Raw genomic sequence first — 22,870 nt, forward strand, 5'->3', positions numbered from 1 at the left:
TCCTCCCTGTCTCCCTTTCTCTTTCCTTCCAACTGTTATTCTGCTTGCCTTCCTTCTTTCCTTCTTTCCTTCCTTCCTTCCTTCCTTCCTTTCTTCTTCCTTTCTTTCTTTCCTTCCTTCCTTCCTTCCTTCTTTCCTTCTTTCCTACCTACCTTCCTTCCTTCCTTCCTTCCTTCCTTCCTTCCTTCCTTCCTTCCTTCCTTCCTTCCTTCCTTCCTTCCTTCCTTTCTACCTTCCTTCCTTCCTCATCACTGGAGGTTTTCAAGAAGAGATTGGACAATCATTTGTCTGTAATGGTCTAGGGTCTCCTGCTTGAGCAGGGGGGTTGGACTAGAAGATCTCCAAGGTCCCTTCCAGCTCTATTCCAATTGAAATTGTCCTCGTCAGCCAATTAAGAAAGTCAAAGAGATCAGAAAGGACGAAGTTTTTTTTTATTTTTTATTTTTGCAAGCATGCAATTCAGGGTTCCCGAAGTCATCATCGCTCCCGTGAGTCAGCCTCATTTCCATGGCTAATTGTCAGCGGAAACATCTTCAGAAATTTGTGGTCCAACAAGTTTCCTTCCCTCCACCCTTTGCGGCTCAGGTGAAGTCAAACGAAAGCATCGCGAAGGTGTATTTAGCCAGGGAAACTGCACTCGACTCTCGGCCGGGGAACGCTGGATTCCCACATTTTAAGGATTATTTCGCGGGGCAGCGGCCGTATCTTGACTTGGACAGATTGGAACTTTTGATGGAATCAATCCAGCTTTAGCAAGAAGGTGGAATTTATTCTGATTTTCTCCGGATTCTTTTCTCAGCTGATGGAGCTTCAGTAAGGAAGGTAATGATGGGCCTTCATCCTTTTGCTTTCTGGAATTTGTAATAGGTTTTTTTTTTCCTCCCCTCTCTTTTTTTAAACTTCCCTTTTTTTCTTTTCTTTTCTGGACTTTATTTTTTAGATTGGGGAGAGATTCAAAGCAGTTGGGGATCTGCTTAGTCCTTGTTTGTTTTTTTGTTTGTTTTTAAATTTTTACTTTATAGTTCTCGTGGTTGGAATATGGCTTGAATAGTTCCCGACTTGTTGTACCTGATTTAAGGAGAACAGCTCAGCATTTTGCTTTTGCAATGAGAGGTTGCCAGGTTTAGAAACAGAAACAGGAATAAAGAGAAGTAAGAGAAGTAAGAGAAATGATAGTAGAAATAAATAGAAATGATAAAACTATATAGAAATAGAACTAATAGAAATAGAACTAATAGACGTTATATTGATATAATAGAAAAAAATAGAAGTACAAATATATTAAGATGATAGAAATAAATAGAAAAATAGAAATTATAGAAAAAATAAAAATAGAAATATGTAGAAATTATAGAAGTAGAAATAAATAGAAATAACGAAAACAGAAATGAAATAGAAATAAACAGTATATTGAGATAATAGAAAAAATAGAAATAGACATACGTTGAAATAATAGAAATAAATAAATATAGAAATAAACAGAAATAGAAATAATAGGAATAAATAGAAATAGAAATAATAGAAATAGATAAAAATAAATAGAAATAGAAATATATATAGAAATAATAGTTGAAATAGAATAATAGAATAATAGAAATATATATTGTATAGAAATACAAGTAGTCTTCAATTTACAACTCAACTGAGCCCCAAATTTTCGTTGCTAAGCCGGACAGCTGTTAAGTGAGTTTTGCCCCATTTTACGACTTTTCTTGTCACAGTTGTTAAAACGAATGACTGCCGTTGTTTAATTAGTAACACCGTCGTAAAGCGAATCCGGCTTCCCCATTGATTTTGCTTGTCGCCAAAGGCGATCATGTGACCCTCACAGAGACACTGCAGCCGTCATAAGGTACATGCCAGTTGCCAAGAGTCCCAATTTTCATCACACGACCTGCTGTAACGGTCGTAAGTGTGAAAAAAATGGTCATACGCAGTCGTGGGTTGCTCCCGGTTCGGGCAAACCGGTAGTGGCTCCGCCCACCCGCCCAGAAAAAAACGCTCTGCACACACTACCGATAGCAAACCGGTAGCGCCAGGATTTGAAACCCACTACTGGTCATACGTCCCTTTTTCCCATGCCGTCGTAACTTTGAACTGTCACCAAATCACTGTTGCAAATTGAGGACAATCCGTAATGTAGGACAATCCGTAATGTGTGCGTATCTGCGTGCATTCAAAGGTGTTTGGAAGAGAGGAAACAGACATTGGATTTTGGAAGGACATGACTGTCAGGGTTCCGAGTAATTCCAAAATTACCTCAACTTCCCCAAACTGGAATTTTTCAGGAAGTGGGACTCCAGTTCCCATTCTCCCCACCCTTTGGTGTTCACGGTTGGGGAATTGATGACTGGAAGGCTAAAAGGATCATCCCCAAAGCTGTGTCATATCCCAAAAGAGGAGGCGGCGAACGATTTAGAAATCTGTGAGGAAACCTTACGTGATCTGAGTGGGCGCCTGCGATTGTAATGTGAACTCAAGACGAGTGAATGAAAGGTTGTGCCTTTTTTCATTTTTTAATGGCGTCCTTCCCTCGAATAAAATGCGTTTGTCGGCCCCAGACAGGGGTAAAAGAGCTATATAGTGCGGCTGACGTTTTTGACCCGCTCGGTTTTTTTTGCTTGTTTTTAAGCTGCCTTGCAGACGTCTTAGGGGAGATAAATCCGATTTTAAAGCTTAAATAAATAAATAAATAAAGGCAGTCCTCATCTTACGACCACAATGAAGCCCCAAATTTCTGCCGTTAAGCGAGAGGCTGGTGAAGTTTGCCTCGTTTTTTTAGCACCTTTCGTGCCGCGGCTGTTAAATGAATCACTGAAATTTGTTAAGCGAGTAACAACGTTGTTACTTACGCGAATCCAGCTTCCTCGTTTATTTTGCCCGTCAGAAGGTCGCCAAAGGGGATCACTTGACCGCGGGCACACTACGACCGTCATAAATAGGAGCCAGTTGCCAAGCGTCTGAATTTTGACCACGGGGAGGCTGGAATGGTCGTAAGTGTGGAACGCAGTCCTAAGTTACTTTTTTCCGTTGTAACTTTGGACGGTCGCTAAACGAATTGTTGTAAGTGGAGGACTACCTACATTACTCAGTAAACACCTGGATTAATAAACCAGTATTTACTGGTTTATTAATCCGGGGGTGGGGGGATTAAGGGGCGGATCTCAAAAGTCTGTTAAATCCACATTTAGCTCACCTGCAAAATAACATCACTATGGCAGAATCAACACACGAATGAATCATTTCGCTGTGGCACGATCACTGCACATAGATGTATTTCCCGTCATTTTTATTTATTTATTTATTTATTTTGTTTTTTTTCCTCCATAAAAAAGTTTTATTTTTACAATCATGTCGAACAACTCATTCAATGTACAGTTATATACAATTAGTCGGGCCTGCCCAGTCACCACCCCACTTTTTAACATTCTTCCCTCTTCTACCTTCTTTTACTTTCCAGACCTTCCTCTCCTTCTCTTATCTACCTCCTCTCCTCCCTCCACCCTATTTTATTTATTTATTTTGTTAAACACAACAGTATATATAAGTATAAGCATGAAATAACCATACGAATTGTATACAATCAAAGGGAACAATAGGACAGGAACGGAAGGCACGCTGGTGCTCTTATGCACGCCCCTTACAGACCTCTTAGGAATGGGGTGAGGTCAACAGTAGATAGTCTTTGGTTAAAGTTTTGGGGATTTTGGGAAGAGATGTGATTTGTCTGGACAAATTTGCGATGCAATGGACTTTATTTGAGATGCAATGGACTTTATTCTTTAGAGATGCAATGCAATGGATTGAGATGCAATGGACTTTATTTGAGATGCAATGGACTTTATTCTTTAGAGCAGGGGTCTCCAACCGTGGCAACTTTAAGACTTGTGGACTTCAACTCCCAGAATCCCTCAGCCAGCAAAGCAAAGCTGGCTGAGGAATTCTGGGAGTTGAAGTCCACGAGTCTTAAAGTTGCCAAGGTTGGAGACCCCTGCTTTGCTGGCTGAGGGATTCTGGGAGTTGAAGTCCACAAGTCTTAAAGTTGCCAAGGTTGGAGACCCCTGCATTAGAGGGGCTGTTCAGAGGATGGATGGTTATTTTTTTTCAGCGGGCTCCTTGCTGCTCTCTGAGCTTGGTGGTTTCTTTGCAGACGTTTTATTACCAAACTAAGTAACATCATCAGTGCTACAGATGCTAGCGTTGACGATGTTACCTAGTTGGGTCATGAAATGCTTGCAAGAAAACCAAAGACCACCAAGGTTAACACAGTTTTCCTCCTCCTCCACCTCCTCCCACCCGACCTCTCTTCCTTCTAGTACTGATGATGTCTGCAAACCAAAAAATCAGAAAAACAGCGTTGAAAAGGACCTCAGAGGTCTTCTAGTCCAGCCCCCTGCTCAAGCATGAGGCCCTATGCCAGGGGTCTGCAACCTTAAACACTCAAAGAGCCGTTTGGACCCGTTTCCCACAAAAAAGAAAACACCGGGAACCACAAAACCTCGTGGCTGACTATTTCTTGCGCGACCACAAAACGAGCATAGGTAGTCGTATTAAACGTTCTGTTTTCTTCTGAAACTTTTCTTTTCTTGGATTTATCCACGGTTGGCCTACCGGGGGATTTGAAAAGCTCAATAAATCATGTGCCGGCGAGTGTCGCGCATTGGCGGTTGTGATGCAAATTTTGAAGGAGCCGCAGCAGAGGGCTGCACTGGCTGCCGGTGGTCTTCCGGGTGCAATTCAAGGTGTTGGTTATCACCTTTAAAGCGCTCCATGGCATAGGACCGGGTTATCTACGAGACCGCCTGCTGCCACCAATAGCCTCCCACCGACCTGTGCGCTCCCACAGAGCGGGCCTCCTCAGGGTGCCGTCAGTCAAACAATGCCGACTGGCGACCCCCAGGGGGAGGGTCTTCTCTGTGGGGGCTCCTGCTCTTTGGAATGAGCTGCCTCCGGGGCTGCGTCAACTCCCTGACCTCCGGACCTTTAAACGCGAGCTTAAGACCTTTTGGTTCCACCGTGCGGAGCTGGCCTAACGTAATTTTAAATGTGGGGATTTTATGAGGGTTTTATGATAGTTTGAATTTATCGTGGCCAAATTTAGAATTAGTTTTTTTAAAATGTTTTAATTTTTGCTAATGTTGTTTTATTCTGGCTGTAAACTGCCCTGAGTCCTTTGGGAGAAGGGAGGTATAGAAATTAAGTTAATAATAAATGAATAAAATAAAGAGCCAAATGCGGCTTCAGAGCTGCAGGTTGCTGACCCCTGCCCTATGCCATTGTGGACCAAAGGCTGTCTAATCTCTTCTTTAAAAAAAAAAAAAATCTCCAGTGGGCATCAAAAAGACTCCGCCGTTGAAATGTGAACTTTTTATTTTATTTTACACACACATCGCGTCGGTGTGAATTGTCGTCAGTTTGGCTTGTGCACCCCCAGTCGATGGTACAAAGGTGGGGTCCCGACTCCCGCCTGGAAAACCTTCAGGTTTTCAATTCCCACGATCTTTTTATCATCGCTGATCCCGGATGGCGAAGATGGGAATTTAAAATCCATGTGCTTTTTTTTTTGAGGGTGGGAGTTTATGTATATTTTGTATACTTTAGCTTGTGATTGTTGGTCATAATACCCGGTATTTGCTCTGGGAAGTCTGGGGGGGGGAAGGGGGAGGAGGGGGGGAAAGGGGGGGAAAATGATACATGGATTGATTATTAATGTACAGTAATTTTTGAAGATATGAAAATAAAATTTAAAATGATATTGGGGATGCTCGACTGCCATTTCAGAAAGAAAAGGAGAGAGAAGTAGAAGGAGGGAAGAAAATAGGTAGGAAAGAGTAGAGAAGGAGGAGGGGAATAAGAAGGTTAGATAGGGTGGAAGAAAGGAGGAGTGGAGAAGGAGGAGAGGAAGTAGTAAAGTGAAGGAGATGAAGGATGTGAAAGTAGTAGAGGGTAGAGAGGGAGGTTTATTATTATTTATTTATTTTTATTTATTATTTTGATTTTTATACCGCCCTTCTCCCGAAGGACTCAGGGCGGTGTACAGGCAAAATAAAAACAGTCAATACAATGTACAATTTAAAATACCAATTAAAAAACTTATTTTAAATTAGCCTAAAAAGTTTAAAATATATAATATACTAAAACCCCATTTAAAATTATTAATAGAGAATTTAAAATCGATAAAATTTAAGCCAGCCCCGCGCGAATGAAAAGATATGTCTTCAGTTCGCGACGGACGGTCCGAAGGTCAGGTATTTGGCGTAAACCCGGGGGAAGCTCGTTCCAGAGTGTGGGAGCCCCCACAGAGAAGGCCCTTCCCCTGGGGGCCGCCAGCCGACATTGCTTGGCGGACGGCACCCTGAGAAGTCCCTCTCTGTGAGAGCGTATGGGTCGGTGGGAGGCATGTGGTAACAGCAGGCGGTCCCTGGTTGTGAAGAAAGGAAGTGGCAGTTGGGCAGGCCTGAATCAGTAATAAATGAAAATTAATGATTAATGATGGATAATAGTTTGCATATAAATATGATGTTGGAAAATGGAAATAAAAATTATTTATATAAAAATCCATGTGCTGGTTTTAGGCAAAGCCATCCATGAAATCTCAGCGAAGCCTAACCCGGCTTGAATTTACTCACCGTGATGCAACTCTGGGAAATTTGCAGAGAGCGAGCGCGAGAGAGAGAGAGAGAGAGAGAGAGAGAGAGAAAGAGAGAGAGAAAGAGAGAAAGAGAGCTAGGGAGAGTATTAAGGAAAGCTACGCAAGTGATCTCAGTATCAAGCCATGTACATGGGAGGTAGAAGCCATCCTGGCAGCCACGTCCCTCTGGAAGGTGATCTGTTGAAGGTGTGGAAGCAGAAGAGAACAGTAAAAACAGAGTTGGAAGGGACCTCGGAGGTCATCTAGTCCAACCCCCTGCTCAGGCAGGAGACTCTATGGAGTGACTGTCCAGTCTCTTCTAAAAAACCTCCAGCGATGGAGCGCCCACAACTTCTGGTGGCAAGCTGTTCCGCCGGTTAATTGTCCTCACTTTCAGGAAATTCCTCCTTATTTCCAGATTGCTTCTCTCCTTGATTAGTTTCCACCCGTTGTTTCTTGTCCTGCCTTCAGATGCCTTGGAGAATAGCTTGACTCCCTCTTCTTTGTGGCAGCCCCTGAGATACTGGAAGACTTCTATCATGTCACCCCTGGTCTTTCTTTTTATTAAACTAGACATACCAAATCCCAGCAACTGTTCTTCATATGTTTTAGCTTCCAGTCCCCTGAGAAAGTTTTAGCTTAATTGAGTTTTACTTTATTTTACTTTGCGTCTCCAGTCCCCTGAGCAATCAACCAGTGGGACTACTTGCCACCAGAAGTTGTGGGTGCTCCTATCACTGGAGAATGTCCCACTGTTTAATTGTCCTCATTGTCCGGGAATTTCTCCTTAATTCCAGGTTGCTTCTCTCCTCGATGAGTTTCCATCCGTTGCTTCTCGTTTTGCCTTCTGGTGCTTTGGAAAAAACGAAAACTTGGAATGGGGACAACCTTTCTATCTTCTTTCCATGCTCCAGAATAGAAGCAAAGACTTGTTTGAAGAACGAATTAGAAGGAAAAAAGTCAACCGATCGGAATAGATCTGGAAGGGGCCTTGGAGGTCTTCTAGTCCAACCCACTGCTCAAGCAGAAGAATCTATGTCATTTCAGACAAGTGACTGTCCAGTCTCTTCTTTAAAAACCTCCCGTGATGGAGCACCCACAACTTCTGGTGGCAAGCTGTTCCACTGGATAATTGTCCTAAGGAAATTCCTCCTTATTTCCAGCTTGCTCCTCTCCTTGATTAGTTTCCATCCGTTGTTTCTTGTCCTGTCTTCAGGGGCTTTGGAAAATAAGTTGACCCCCCCCTCCTCTTCTTTGGGGCAGCCCCTCAAATATTGGAAGACTGCTATCATGTCACCCATAATCCTTCTTTTCATTAAATTAGACATACCCAGTTCCTGCAACCGTCCTTTATATGTTTTAGCCTTCGATCCCTTAACTAGTAACATCATCAGTTGCTTTCTTGCAGACGTTTCGTGACCCAACTACGTAACATCATCAGGGCTAGTAACGAATGATGTTACCCTATCCCAGGGGTCTGCAAACTTGGCTCTTTGAAGACTTGTGGACTTCAACTCCCAGAGTTCCTCAGCCAGCAAAGCTCAGAGGGTACCAAGGAGCCTCTCAGATATTCAGAGGCTGGGACGGGTCTCCACCTGCTAAGGTCCTGTGTCTCTCTAGGTAGGGAAATTTGGACTCAGAAGAAGAATAAATCCAGACCTTCCTGTGTGTCTTGGTAGTCCTGGTCCTTCAGACCAGAGTTGGGGGCCAGAATTTTCATTGCTAAGCAGAGCGGTTATTAAGCGGAGAGGAAGAGCATTGGTGCTTTTGAGCTTTGGTGTTGGAGAAGAATTTTGGGAAGACCGAAGGCAACCAAGAAAAGAAACAGATGGGACATGAAATAAGTCAACCCCCTTTCCCTCCTCTCCCCTCCCCTCCCCTCCCATCCCCTCCTTTCCCTGTCCTATCCTTCCATTCCCTCCCTCCCTCTTTCCTTTTTTTTCTTTCTCTCCCGCTTCCCATCCCTTCCTCCTCCCTTCCTTCCTCTCTTCCTTCCTTCCATTCTCTCTTCCTCCCTTCCTCCCTTCCTTCCTTCCTCCCTTCCCTATTCCTTCCTTCCTCCCTCTTTCCTTCCCTCTCTTCCTTCCTTCCTCCCTCTTCCTTCGCTCCCTTCCTTCCTTCCATTCCTCTTCCTCCCTTCCCTTCCCTCCCTCTTTCCTTCCCTCTCTTCCTTCCCTTCCCTCCCTCTTCCCTTCGCTCTCTTCCTTTTCTTTCCTTTCCTTCCCTTCCCTTCCCTCCCCTCTTCCTCCCTTCCTCCCTTCCTTTCCTTCCTTCCCTCTTCGTTCCCTTCCTCCCTTTTCCCTTCCTTTCTTTCCTTCCTTCCTTCCCTTCCTCCTCTTCCTCCCTTCCTCCCTTCCTTTCCTTCCTTCCCTCTTCGTTCCTTCCTCCTTCCTCCCTCCCTCCCTCCCTATTCCTTCCTCCCTCTTTTCTTCCCTCTCTTCCTTCCTTCCCTTCCCTCTTCCTCCTTCCTCCCTTCCTTCCTTCCTTCCTCCCTTCCTATTCCTTCCTTCCTCCCTCTTTCCTTCCTCTCTTCCTTCCTCCCTCTTCCTTCGCTCCTTCCTTCCTTCCATTCCTCTTCCTCCCTTCCTCCTTTCCTTCCTCCTTCCTTCCCTCCTTCCCTTCCTCTCTTCCTTCCTTCCATTCTCTCTTCCTCCCTTCCTCCCTTCCTTCCTTCCTCCCTTCCCTATTCCTTCCCTTCCTCCTCTTTCCTTCCCTCTTCCTTCCCTTCCTCCCTCTTCCCTTCGCTCCTTCCTTCCTTCCATTCCTCTTCCTCCCTTCCCTTCCTCCTCTTTCCTTCCCTCTCTTCCTTCCTCCCTCTTCCCTTCGCTCTCTTCCTTTCTTTCCTTCCTTCCCTTCCTTCCTCCCTCTTCCTCCCTTCCTCCCTTCCTTTCCTTCCTTCCCTCTTCGTTCCCTTCCTCCCTTTTCCCTTCCTTTCTTTCCTTCCTTCCTTCCTTCCTCCCTCTTCCTCCCTTCCTCCCTTCCTTTCCTTCCTTCCCTCTTCGTTCCTTCCTCCTTCCTCCCTCCCTCCCTCCCTATTCCTTCCTCCCTCTTTTCTTCCTCTCTTCCTTCCTTCCATTCTCTCTTCCTCCTTCCTCCCTTCCTTCCTTCCTTCCTCCCTTCCCTATTCCTTCCTTCCTCCCTCTTTCCTTCCCTCTCTTCCTTCCCTTCCTCCCTCTTCCTTCGCTCCTTCCTTCCTTCCATTCCTCTTCCTCCTTCCTCCTTTCCTTCCTCCTTCCTTCCTCCCTCCCCTTCCCTCCCCTCTCCTATTCCTTCCCTCCCTCTTTCCTTCCCTCTCTTCCTTTCCTTTCATTCTCTCTTCCTCCCTTTCCTCCCTCCTTTCCTTTCCTTTCCTTTCCTTCTTCTCCTCTCTTTCCGTTTTCCCCTTCCACCCATCTGAAAGCCTGCTGGCTGGGGGATCCTGGGAGTTGAAGTCCATCCAAGGAAGCAGTTGAGGTTGAGAAACAAGCTTAACATTTTATTTTATTTGGCCTTCCTTCTACCTGTTCTTATTAAACAGCCTGGTTTATTGGAGCTGATCTTCTTAATTTGTTTGTTTTTAAACAGGAATAATTGTGTTCCTAGCCATTATGGTTGCTAGACTGGGTGGTATGTATACATTAGGCGGGATGAGATATAAATGTTTATAAAGTAAAGTTAAAAGCATCCAGTCCTGCCTCGCTCTTCTTAACTACACATTCTTTCTGCCTTGTTGTGCGAATTGAGGTCAGGTTGCTGTAAAAATACACAAACGGCATGAAATCTAATTTAATTTCTTTTGGATCAGCCAAATACCTGTTTCTAGTTGGGGATGCAGTTTCTGTTAAAGGCGTAATTTTCTTTGTGGATCTCTATTCACCCACCCGTAAGATCCCTGGAGGGCAGGTGGGGTGTGTGTGTGGAAACTGAGGATAATTTTTGGGAACAAAATGAGATGACTGAAATGGGTTTGGGAGGTAATTGAGTTTTTATAGGACGTACAACCTGAAATTTGCAAATTTTAATTCGCCCATAAAGGAGAATATTTGTAGCTCAAAGGTTGAAATTAGGGGGCCCAAGGTATTCTCTGAGCTTGGTGGTTTTCTTGCAAACGTTTCATTAAGCAATTTAGGGAACATCATCAGTGCTAGAAGGGAGAAGGGTTTGTGAGGAGGAGGAAGAGGAGGAGGAGGAGGAGGGTGACTGTGGGATCCTTGGTGCTCTCTGAGCTTGGTTATTTTCTTGCAGACATTTCATGACCCAACTAGGTAACATCATCAGTGCTAGAAGGGAGGGGGGTTTGTGGAGAGGAGGAGGAGGAGGAGGAGGAAGAGGAGGATGACGACTGTGGGATCCTTGGTGGTCTCTGAGCTTAGTGGATTTCTTGTAGACGTTTCATGACCCAACTAGGTAACATCATCAGTGCTAAAAGTGAGAGGGGTTTATAAGGAGGAGGAAGAGGAGGAGGAGGAGGAGGAGGAGGAGGAGGGTGACTGTGGGATCCTTGGTGCTCTCTGAGCTTGGTGGTTTTCTTGCAGACATTTCATGACCCAACTAGGTAACATCATCAGTGCTAGAAGGGAGAGAAGTTTGTGGAGTAAAGAAAGAGAAAGGGAGGAAGAGGAGGAGGATGGTGGGATCCTTTGTGCTCTTTCAGCTGGGTGATTTCCTTGCAGACGTTTCATGATCCAACTAGGTAACATCATCAATGGTAGAAGGGGGAGAGGAGGAGGAGAGGAGGAAGAGGAGGAGGAGAAGAAGAAGAGGAGGAGGAGGAGGAAGGAGGAGGAGGAGGACGAGGCGGAGGAGGAAAAAGAATTGGAGAAAAAGGGAAGAGGAGGAGGAGGAAGAAGAAGAAGAAGAAAGAGGAGGAGGAGGAAGAAGAAGAGGAGGAGGAGGAGGAGGAAGGAGGAGGAGGAGGAGAAGAAAGAGGAGGAGGAAAAAGAATTGGAGAAAAAGGGAAGAGGAGGAGGAGGAGAAAGAAGAAGAAGAAAGAGGAAGAGGAGGAGGAAGAAGAATTGGAGAAAAAGAGAAGAGGAGGAGAAAGAAGAAGAAGAAAGAGGAGGAGGAGGAGGTGGAGGAGGAGGAGACGATGATGATACAGACCCAACTACCGTGTTTCCCCGAAAATAAAACCCGGTCTTATATTATTTTTTGCTCCAAAAGACTCATTAGGGCTTCTTTTCTGGTTAGATCTTATTTTGGGGGAAAATACGGTACTAAATGCATCCACCTGGTTGACAGTCTTAACTGGGGCTTATTTTGGGGGTAGGGCTTATATTACGAGCATCCTGAAAAAAATCATGCTAGGCCTTATTTTCCGGTTGGGTCTTATTTTTGGAGAAACAGGGTAGATAACGTCATCTGTGCATTAATTCATTTAAAAAAAAATAATGTCTTTATTAAGTTTTGACGTTAACATACAAACTAACATAAAGGAAAAAGGGAATGTAAAAAATAAAGTGACGAAAATACCTTAAAAACATATAATAAAAGGGGCTTCTGACTTTCCTTTTTGTACAGAAATATTAGCAGTGTTAAGTCTAAAGAAATAAGACCAGTCTATAGAATGCCTTAAAAATTCTCATGATTTATATCGGGGCTCTCCAACCTTGGCAACTTTAAGACTTGTGGGCAAAGCTGGCTGAGGACTTCTGGGAGTTGAAGTCCACAAGTCTTAAAGTTGCCAAGGTTGAAGACCCCTGATCTATATACTCAAAAAACAGTAAAAGGTTATCTTCAATTTGCAACCATTCGTTTAGTGACCATCGGCAGTTATAACTGCACCGGAAAATGTGACTTATGACCATTTTTCACATTTATGACCTTTGCAGTATTCCCATGGTCACGTGATCAAAATTCGGACACTTGGCAAACTGACTCATATTTATGACGGTTGCCGTGGTTCCGGGGTCATGTGATCCCCTTCTGACAAGCAAACTCAAGGGGGAAGCCGGATTCACTTAACAACCATGTGTCTAACTTAACGACCGCAGTGATTCACTTAACAGCTGTGACATGAAAGGTGTATAAAATGGGAGAAAACTCACTTAACAAATGTCTCACTTAGCCACAGAAATTTTGGGCTCCCTTGTGGTCGTAAATCGAGGATTACCTGTATTATGAATTTTGTTTTGACTGTTGTGGTTTTTTTTGTTTCATAGTGAATAAAATAAATAAGTAAAGAAATAAAGAAAGGTTATTCTTGTTCCCTTCGAATTGTATGCGTTTTCTGGCATGCAATTGTTTATTTCTCTGCTTCGGTGCTCCGAAAAGGTATTTATTTTAATGCGATTAAATTAGTTCAATTTTAATATAAAGTGCCCCGAGGCATTTAAGGAAGGGCGGAGGGTGGACATGAAATGAAATAAGCGATGATGGGCGTAATAACCCACCAGTGTTTCCATAACCTGTTGAGTTTTATTTATTTTGATTTAATCACATTATGGGGGGGGGTTGTCTGTCCACAGAGAATGAGCCAAAGAATCAAGATGGCAGAGGCCATCTTGATCTTTTTCGACTATGCCCTGGAGTCACCTCTGCCATTATGTGGGTGAATTTAAGCGTGATGTTAAGAAGAGAACCAATTTGGTGCAATGGTTAAAGGTGCTGGGCTAGAAACTCAGAGGAATTGAGTTCTAGTCCCCGCCTTGGGCATGAAAGCCGGCTGGGTGACTTTGAGCCAATCCCCGGGAGATGGTGAGTTCTAGTGCTGCTTTAGGCAGGAAAGCTCGCTGGTTGACTTTGCGTCAATCACCAGGAGACTGGGAGTTCTAGTCCAGCTGGGTGACTTTGAGCCAACCAGCAGGAGACAGTGTGTTCTAGTCCCGCCTTAGGTAGGAAAGCTCGCTGGTTGACTTTGGGTCAATCACCAGGAGACTGGGAGTTCTAGTCCAGCTGGGTGACTTTGAGCCAACCAGCAGGAGACAGTGAGTTCTACTCCCACCTTAGGCAAGAAAGCTGGCTAGGTGACTTTGGGTCAATTACTAGGCGACTGGGAGTTCTAGTCCAGCTGGGTGACTTTGAGCCAACCAGCAGGAGACAGTGAGTTCTACTCCCACCTTAGGCAAGAAAGCTGGCTAGGTGACTTTGGGTCAATTATTAGGCGACTGGGAGTTGTAGTCCAGCTGGGTGACTTTGAGCCAACCAGCAGGAGACAGTGAGTTCTAGTCCCGCCTTAGGCAAGAAAGCTGGCTAGGTGACTTTGGGTCAATTATTAGGCGACTGGGAGTTGTAGTCCAGCTGGGTGACTTTGAGCCAACCAGCAGGAGACAGTGAGTTCTAGTCCCGCCTTAGGCAAGAAAGCTGGCTAGGTGACTTTGGGTCAATTACTAGGCGACTGGGAGTTCTAGTCCAGCTGGGTGACTTTGAGCCAACCAGCAGGAGACAGTGAGTTCTAGTCCCGCCTTAGGCAAGAAAGCTGGCTAGGTGATTTTGGGCCTATCATCAGGAAATGGTGAATTCCTGCCTTAGACACAAAAGCCAGCTCAGTGACTTTGGGCCAATCACCAGGAGACTGTGAGTTCTAGTCCAGTTGGGTGATTTTTGAAGTAATCAATCAGCAGGAGACTGTGAGTTCTAGTCCTGCCTTAGGCATGAAAACCACGTGAGTGAATTTGGACCAGTCAATCTCTCAGCCCAGCCCACCTCAGAGGGCTGTTGTTTTTGTGGGGAAAATAGATGGACATAGAAGCATGAGGTACATTCGTCCCCTTGGGGTGACCTATAAAGGAATAAAGGTAGGATTAAAAAAAGATCCAATCTTTTGGATTTTATTCGTAATGATATTTTATTGATGGAGTAGTATTGGAAGATCGAACATTAAATGTTATGACAATTGAAGAAATATCTAAGTGATGAGAATTTGAGTTTGAGAAGCTGGACTGTAATTTAAGAAATGGACTTATGAAATTTGAAGGAATATACAAGTGGGGGGAAAATTTGAATTTGAGAAGATGGACTAATTTTTAAAATGGACTGTAAGAAGAACGGACATTAAATGTTATGACAATTGAAGAAATATGTAAGTGATGAAAATTTGAGTTCGAGAAGATGGACTGTAATTTAAGAAATGGACTTATGAAATTGGAAGGAATATACAAGGGGGAAATAATTTGAATTTGAGAAGATGGATTAATTTTAAAAATGGATTGTAAGAAGAAGTAATATGTGAAGTTGGTACTGTTTCTTTTCTTTTTTATTATTCTTTCTTATCTATTTTTATCGTGAGGGGATTTAAAGTTTTAAATTTTTGAGGGTGGGAGTTTATGTATATTTTGTATACTTTAGCTTGTGATTGTTGGTCATAATACCCAGTATTTGCTCTGGGAAGTCCGGGGGGGGGGGAAGGGGGAGGAGGGGGGGGGAAGGGGGGAAAATGATAAATGGATTGATTATTAATGTACAGTAATGTTTGAAGATATGGAATTAAAATTTAAAATGATATTGGGGCTGCTCGACTGCCATTTCAGAAAGAAAAGGAGAGAGGAGTAGAAGGAGGGAAGAAAGTAGGTAGGAAAGAGTAGAGAAGGAGGAGGGGAATAAGAAGGTTAGATAGGGTGGAAGAAGGGAGGAGTGGAGAAGGAGGAGAGGAGGTAGTAAAGTGAAGGAGATGAAGGATGGGAAAGTAGTAGAGGGTAGAGGGAGGTTGTAAAGAAAGGAAGTGGCAGTCGGGCAGGCCTGAATCAGTAATAAATAAAAATTAATGATTAAGGATGGATAATAGTTTGTACATAAATATGATGTTGGAAAATGGAAATAAAAATTAAAAAAAAAAAGATCCAATCGATTCAATTGAATTCCTGAGCCGAAAACCTGCAGACAATGGTCACTAACCGAGTTTGTTTCCACGTAGAACCATGATCAAAGACATCAAGGAGATGGTTCCTCTTATGGGGACCAAGAAGCCGAATCCTCGGGAGACTCTGCCGGTGGCCGGCCAGGACAAGAGGGCAGCCGAAGGTACCCCCAGCAAGAAGAGGTAAGTGACCCGTTTCTTGGCACAGGTTGGCAGATGTCAAAACCTCAGAGGGAGGCGGGGGATTCCGCAAACCATCTTGATGAAAGGATACGGCTGGATGATCACCAGTGTCCCATTTCTATAACTTGCATAATGACCTGAGTTTCAGATCACGGGGAGCATCTAAACTATTTAATTGGCTCAGTTAGCGTAGGCGGAAAGCCACGTTAATTTAGGATATTAAGAAAAGAAAAAAATTCAGGATTCTGCTAGTCCCCTTTTTTTAATAAATCAGTTTTATTCCAGCTCCCAGAATCCTGAGCTTTCAATTTGTTTAATTCCGTATATCAGTGTTTCTCAGCCTTTGTAACTTTAAGAATAGAATAGAATTTTTTATTGGCCAAGTGTGATTGGACACACAAGGAATTTGTTTTGGTGCAGATGCTCTCAGTGTACATAAAAGAAAAGATATGTTCATCAAGGTACAACATTTACAACACAATTGATGGTCAGTATATCAATATAAATCATAAGGATTGCCAGCAACAAGTTACAGTCATACAGTCATAAGTGGAAAGAGATTGGTGATGGGAACTATGAAACGATTAATAGTACTGCAGATTCAGTAAATAGTCTGACAGTGTTGAGGGAATTATTTGTTTAGCAGAGTGATGGCCTTCGGGAAAAAACTGTTCTTGTGTCTAGTTGTTCTGGTGTGCAGTGCTCTATAGTGTCGTTTTGAGGGTAGGAGTTGAAACAGTTTATGTCCAGGATGTGAGGGGTCTGTAAATATCTGTAAATAAGAGGAGGGGGACTTCAATTACCAGAATTTTAAAACTACCAAACCAACTAAAACTACTAAAACTACCATCTTAAAGTTGCAGAGGTTGAGAAATACTAACTTTTGGAAATTAGATTCCTCCAAAATGGTTTTTTTATCGAATTAACCTAATTCCTCCAATCAGTTTTATTAGACCGCAAGAAAATTATATATGAACTAGTTTTGTCACTCCGGGCCTCCAAGAAAAAGAGATGGAGAGAAGGAGAGGCTTAAAAAAAAAGGAAGAAGTTTCTTCATAATAGAATTGCCAAGATTTATCAAGCAAGAACTGGTGGGATCATGAAATTGAGAAGTGATAAAAAGAAGGAGAAGCTAATTTGCATTAACAGCAAAACACAATCAAGATCAAGGGAGGTGCTAATACCACTCTATAAAGCCTTAGTAAGGCCACACCTAGAGTACTGCATCCAGTTTTGGTCACCACACTATAAAAAGTTCTTGAAACTCTGGAAAAAGTGCAGAGAAGAGCAACCAGGATGATGAGGGGATGATTGGAGGCTAAAACATACGATGAACGGTTGGAGGAACTGGGCATGGCTGGTCTAGTAAAGAGAAGGACCAGGGGAGACAGGAGAGCATCTTCCAATATTTGAGGGGCTGCCCCAGAAAGGAAGGGGGTCAAGCTATTCTCCAAAGCACCCGAAGGCCGGACAAGGAATAATGGATGGAAACTGACCAAGGAGAGATTCAACCTGGAAATAAGGAGAAATTTTCTGACAGTGAGAACAATCAACCCATGGAACAGAAGTTGTCTTCAGAAATTGTGGGAGCTTCATCACTGGAAGCTTTCAAGACGAGACTTGGCTTCCATCGGTCAGAAATGGTGTCAGGTCGCCTGCTTGGGCAGTGGGGGTCAGACTAGATGACCCATAAGGTCCCTTCCAACGCTGTTATTCTGTTATTCATGAGCTGCTCTGGGACTTTGGAATTCAAACAGACAGGCATTCAAACAGACAAACACACAACCCACCATACTTAACAAGTGTTGAAATTAGAATTTTAAAATTAGAAAAGAAAGACCAAAAGGGTCTGGATAGTGAACGTGACAATGTCTGGAGATAGAAGAGAGGATAACAAAATACAGAGACCTAGGTAAAGGTAAACATTCCCCTTGCACATACATGCTAGTCATTGCCGACTCTAGGGGGCGGTGCTCATCTCGGTTTCAAGGCCGAAGAGCCAGCGCTGTCCAAAGACGTTCTCCATGGTCATGTGGCCGGCATGACTCAACGCCAAAGGCACACGGAACGCTGTTACCTTCCCACCAAAGGTGGTCCCTATTTTTTCTACTTGCATTTTTACGTGCTTTTGAAACTGCTAGGTTGGCAGAAGCTGGGACAAGTAACGGGAGCTCACCCCGTTACACGGCAGCACTAGGGATTCGAACCTTCAAATACATATAGAATGTCTGCGGCAAAAAAAATCAGAGGTAAATCCCCAGAGGCATAGGTGCCTTGGGTGCAAACCCAAAACATTTGGAGCAGCCTTTGAACACCATCGGCCTTGACAAAATCTCTATCGGTCAATTGCGGAAGGCAGCCTCTACTTGGAACAGCTTAAATCCTGTGATGAAAGCTTTAACACCATCAAACATCCACGTTGGCCTCTCCCACAACCTTGGGAAGGACTTAATTGGTGGAGACAAATGCCAATCCAACCTGAACCTCTGGCTGATTGGGCCACGAACCATAATAATAAGCAAACATCTGATAAATGTCAAATGTGAAAAGATGGACTATTGTTTACCCTTGAAGGTTGGACAGAAAAATTTAAGAAATTAAGTTGGAAATATGAACTATTTTTGAGAGACTGCTTAAGGAAGAAAGACATTTTAGAAGAACCCTTGGTGAATATTGGAAGATGGAACATTGTTTTGATATTGATTGATGAAGGTTGGATATTAAAAACGATGTACTTTATTCAAGAACAAACACCAACTCAATCGGAAATTTCTGAGAACTCTAGGAGTGGAATGGTCTGATATATAATGGATTGGAAGAAATGTATTTTCTTTGTTTCTGGAAGGGGAGTTGAGGTTTTAAGGAGTGACTATGGATTATGATTTGTGTTATATTTTAATTTTTGTTGTTAGTTTTATACCCTGTATTCGGTTCTGGGAAGTCCCGGGGTGGGGGGTGGGGGGAGGAAGGGGAAGGGAAGGGAGTGGGGATGAGGGTAGAAAATGGATTGCTGGTCAATGTACAAAGATGATCGAAGACGTATAATTAATGTAAGATCGGAGCTGCCTGGCTACCACTTCAGAATGATGGGAAAGAAGGAAGTAGAAGAGAGAAGGAGGTAGGAAAGAGAAGAGGAGGAAGAGGAAAGGAAGGAAGAGGGATACAAGAGGGAGAAGAAAGGAGTAGGGAGGAAGGAGGAGAGGATGTAGATAAGAGAGGGGGAGGATGGTTGTGGAAAGTAGAAGAAGGTAGAGAAGGGAAGAGAGTTAAAGGAAGGGGGTGGTGACCGGGCAGGTCCGATTAATTGTATATGATGGTACATTAAATATGTTATTGGATATGAATGTTAAAATAAAACTTTTAAAATAATAATAATAATAATAATAATAATAATAATAATAATAATAATAATAATAAGCAAACATCTGGAGCTCCCCTTGAAGGCCATTGGCATTCACACAATCTCTGTCGGTCAATTGCAGAAGGCAGCTTTTACTTAGAACAGCTTAAATCCTTCGATGAAACCTTGAACACCCTAAAATGTCAACATCTGGCTACCACAGGTCCTTGGGGTAGGTGGATAAAAATGCCAAATCCAGTTTAAACATCTGACTGACCGGGTGACCAACCATAATAATAATATAACTAAGCTCCTTGACAACAACGTGGTTAGATTTTGCTGCAGCCGTAACAAGGAGAATTTTCCTGGGGGGGAAATTGATCTTTGTAGTTGTTAAGATTTGACACCAGCTCAACAACACACACAGGGAGTCCTCGACTTAAAGCCAAAATGGTTGCGAGTCCTGAGGGTTGTAAGTCGAAGCACCCACATGACTGATCTAGTTTTACAACATTTGGGGTGGGCATTAAGCAGACACAATGGTCGTTAAGGCAGTCGCGGAAGACAGATGGCAGCCTTCAAGGTATTTCATCAATAGACTGTTATCAAACGGTCCCTAAAAGAATGGCCGTAAGTTGAGGACTACCTTTAGCCTTTATGTCTAAAACGTGCACCTGGAAAACTTATTTCTAAGTAAACTTTGCGGCATACAAAGTAAACGGCAAAAAGTAAACACACTACACCAGGGGTCTCCAACCTTGGTCCCTTTAAGACTTGTGGACTTCGACTCCCAGAGCCCCTCAGCCAGCAAAGCTGGCTGAGGAACTCTGGGAGTCGAAGTCCACAAGTCTTAAAGGGACCAAGGTTGGAGACCTCTGCACTACACAAGGGGTGAAAAGCTCCTGGTTTTGACCAGATCGCCCGATCCGGTAGTGATGGCAGTGGGTGGTTCAGAGATCCGGTAGCAAAAATCCGTCCCCTCTCATGCCTAGCAGAGCCGCGCAATCATCAGAGGTTTTTTTTTTTTTTTTTGCTTTTAAAAGCATTTTTTCTTCGGCAGAAAAAAATGCTTTTAAAAGCAAAAAAAAACACAACCTCTGATGATCGCACAGCTCAGCTGGGATCGTTAAAAGTCTTTTAAAAGCATTTTTTCTACAGCCTCTTCGGCCGAAGAGGTTGTAGAAAAATGCTTTTAAAATAATAATAATAATAATAATAATAATAATAATAATAATAATAATAATAATAATAATAATAATAAGCAAACATCTGGAGCTCCCCTTGAAGGCCATTGGCATTCACACAATCTCTGTCGGTCAATTGCAGAAGGCAGCTTTTACTTAGAACAGCTTAAATCCTTCGATGAAACCTTGAACACCCTAAAATGTCAACATCTGGCTACCACAGGTCCTTGGGGTAGGTGGATAAAAATGCCAAATCCAGTTTAAACATCTGACTGACCGGGTGACCAACCATAATAATAATATAACTAAGCTCCTTGACAACAACGTGGTTAGATTTTGCTGCAGCCGTAACAAGGAGAATTTTCCTGGGGGGGAAATTGATCTTTGTAGTTGTTAAGATTTGACACCAGCTCAACAACACACACAGGGAGTCCTCGACTTAAAGCCAAAATGGTTGCGAGTCCTGAGGGTTGTAAGTCGAAGCACCCACATGACTGATCTAGTTTTACAACATTTGGGGTGGGCATTAAGCAGACACAATGGTCGTTAAGGCAGTCGCGGAAGACAGATGGCAGCCTTCAAGGTATTTCATCAATAGACTGTTATCAAACGGTCCCTAAAAGAATGGCCGTAAGTTGAGGACTACCTTTAGCCTTTATGTCTAAAACGTGCACCTGGAAAACTTATTTCTAAGTAAACTTTATGCATACAAAGTAAACGGCAAAAAGTAAACACACTACACAGGGGTCTCAACCTTGGTCCCTTTAAGACTTGTGGACTTGACTCCCAGAGCCCCTCAGCCAGCAAAGCTGGCTGAGGAACTCTGGGAGTCGAAGTCCACAAGTCTTAAAGGGACCAAGGTTGGAGACCTCTGCACTACACAAGGGGTGAAAAGCTCCTGGTTTTGACCAGATCGCCCGATCCGGTAGTGATGGCAGTGGGTGGTTCAGAGATCCGGTAGCAAAAATCCGTCCCCTCTCATGCCTAGCAGAGCCGCGCAATCATCAGAGGTTTTTTTTTTTTTTTTTGCTTTTAAAAGCATTTTTTCTTCGGCAGAAAAAAATGCTTTTAAAAGCAAAAAAAAACACAACCTCTGATGATCGCACAGCTCAGCTGGGATCGTTAAAAGTCTTTTAAAAGCATTTTTTCTACAGCCTCTTCGGCCGAAGAGGTTGTAGAAAAAATGCTTTTAAAAGTAAAAAAGAAAAAAAAAATTGTCACGCCCACCCGGCCACATTACCCGCCACCACCACCAAGCCACGCCCACAAAACCGGTAGTAACGAATTTTACATTTCACCCCTGCACTACACTCAATTTACAATTTAGTGACCATTCAAAATTGCACTGAAAATAATGACTTAGGACGGTTTTTCACATTTATGACGGTTGGAGCGTTCCCAGAGTCATTTCCGACAAGCAAAGTCAACAGCGGAGCCGGGTTCACTTAACAACCATGTTACTAACTTATCAACGGCAGTGCAGGTTCACTTAGCAACCGTGGCCAGAGAGGTCGTAAAATGAGGTGAAAGTCACTTAACAAATGTCTCACTTAACCACAGGCATTTTGGGCTCCATTGTGGTCGTAAGTCGAGGACTGCCTGCACAGTTAGAATCTATCAGCACATTCTTCCCAAAACCTTTATTTCACTCTGTGATTTTTTTTTTTAAAAAAAAAACATTTTTAATGTCTTTTGATTAACCTCCCACCCCCGATCCAGCCAGATTTATTTGCCAGGCAGATACTAGCGTTGGCACAAGACCCGAGATGCCAGGGGCAGTTTTCCAACCTGGGTGTGTCCACCAACATTCCTTCAGTAAACGGCACCAATTTGCTTAAATTGCAAAAATGGTGCAAAGGTTTAATTGCTGCGGGCACTTCTGGAATTCCGAGATGGGATGTGGCTTTAGTTTTATTCCCCAGCCAGCCATGTCGAAGTCCACAAATGTTCTGAATTCTGGGAGTGGAAGTCCTCCCTTCTTAAAGCATGGCTGGCTGGGGGATTCTGGGAGTGGAAGTCCTCCCTTCTTAAAGCAGGCTGGCTGGGGGATTCTGGGAGTGGAAGTCCTCCCCTCTTAAAGCAAGCTGGCTGGGGGATTCTGGGAGTGGAAGTCCACCCCTCTTAAAGCAGGCTGGCTGGGGGATTCTGGGAGTGGAAGTCCTCCCCTCTTAAAGCAGGCTGGCTGGGAGATTCTGGGAGTGGAAGTCCACCCCTCTTAAAGCAGGCTGGCTGGGGGATTCTGGGAGTGGAAGTCCACCCCTCTTAAACTAGGCTGGCTGGGAGATTCTGGGAGCGGAAGTCCACCCATCTTAAAGCAGGCTGGCTGGGGGATTCTGGGAGTGGAAGTCCACCCTTCTTAAAGCAGGCTGGCTGGGGGATTCTGGGAGTGGAAGTCCTCCCCTCTTAAAGCAGGCTGGCTGGGAGATTCTGGGAGTGGAAGTCCACCCCTCTTAAAGCAGGCTGGCTGGGGGATTCTGGGAGTGGAAGTCCACCCCTCTTAAAGCAGGCTGGCTGGGGGATTCTGGGAGTGGAAGTCCACCCCTCTTAAACTAGGCTGGCTGGGGGATTCTGGGAGCGGAAGTCCACCCATCTTAAAGCAGGCTGGCTGGGGGATTCTGGGAGCGGAAGTCCACCCTTCTTAAAGCAGGCTGGCTGGGGGATTCTGGGAGTGGAAGTCCACCCTTCTTAAAGCAGGCTGGCTGGGGGATTCTGGGAGTGGAAGTCCACCCTTCTTAAAGCAGGCTGGCTGGGAGATTCTG

General features: G+C 43.9%; 1 protein-coding gene across 1 annotated transcript in view; it reads left to right on the forward strand.

The window, feature by feature from the left end:
* The first annotated feature begins 613 nt into the window (after window positions 1-613).
* Window positions 614-22,870, forward strand: part of TRPV3 (transient receptor potential cation channel subfamily V member 3) — an 86,871-nt gene continuing 64,614 nt past the window's right edge. Inside the window, exons 1-2 of the mRNA XM_058164005.1 lie at window positions 614-822; window positions 15,462-15,587. Of these exons, the coding sequence (XP_058019988.1) occupies window positions 15,466-15,587 (122 nt within the window). The 5' untranslated portion in view covers window positions 614-822; window positions 15,462-15,465. The remainder of the gene's footprint in view (window positions 823-15,461; window positions 15,588-22,870) is intronic.

Source organism: Ahaetulla prasina, chromosome 1 (genome assembly GCF_028640845.1).
Source record: "Ahaetulla prasina isolate Xishuangbanna chromosome 1, ASM2864084v1, whole genome shotgun sequence".
NCBI classification, from domain to species: domain Eukaryota; kingdom Metazoa; phylum Chordata; class Lepidosauria; order Squamata; family Colubridae; genus Ahaetulla; species Ahaetulla prasina.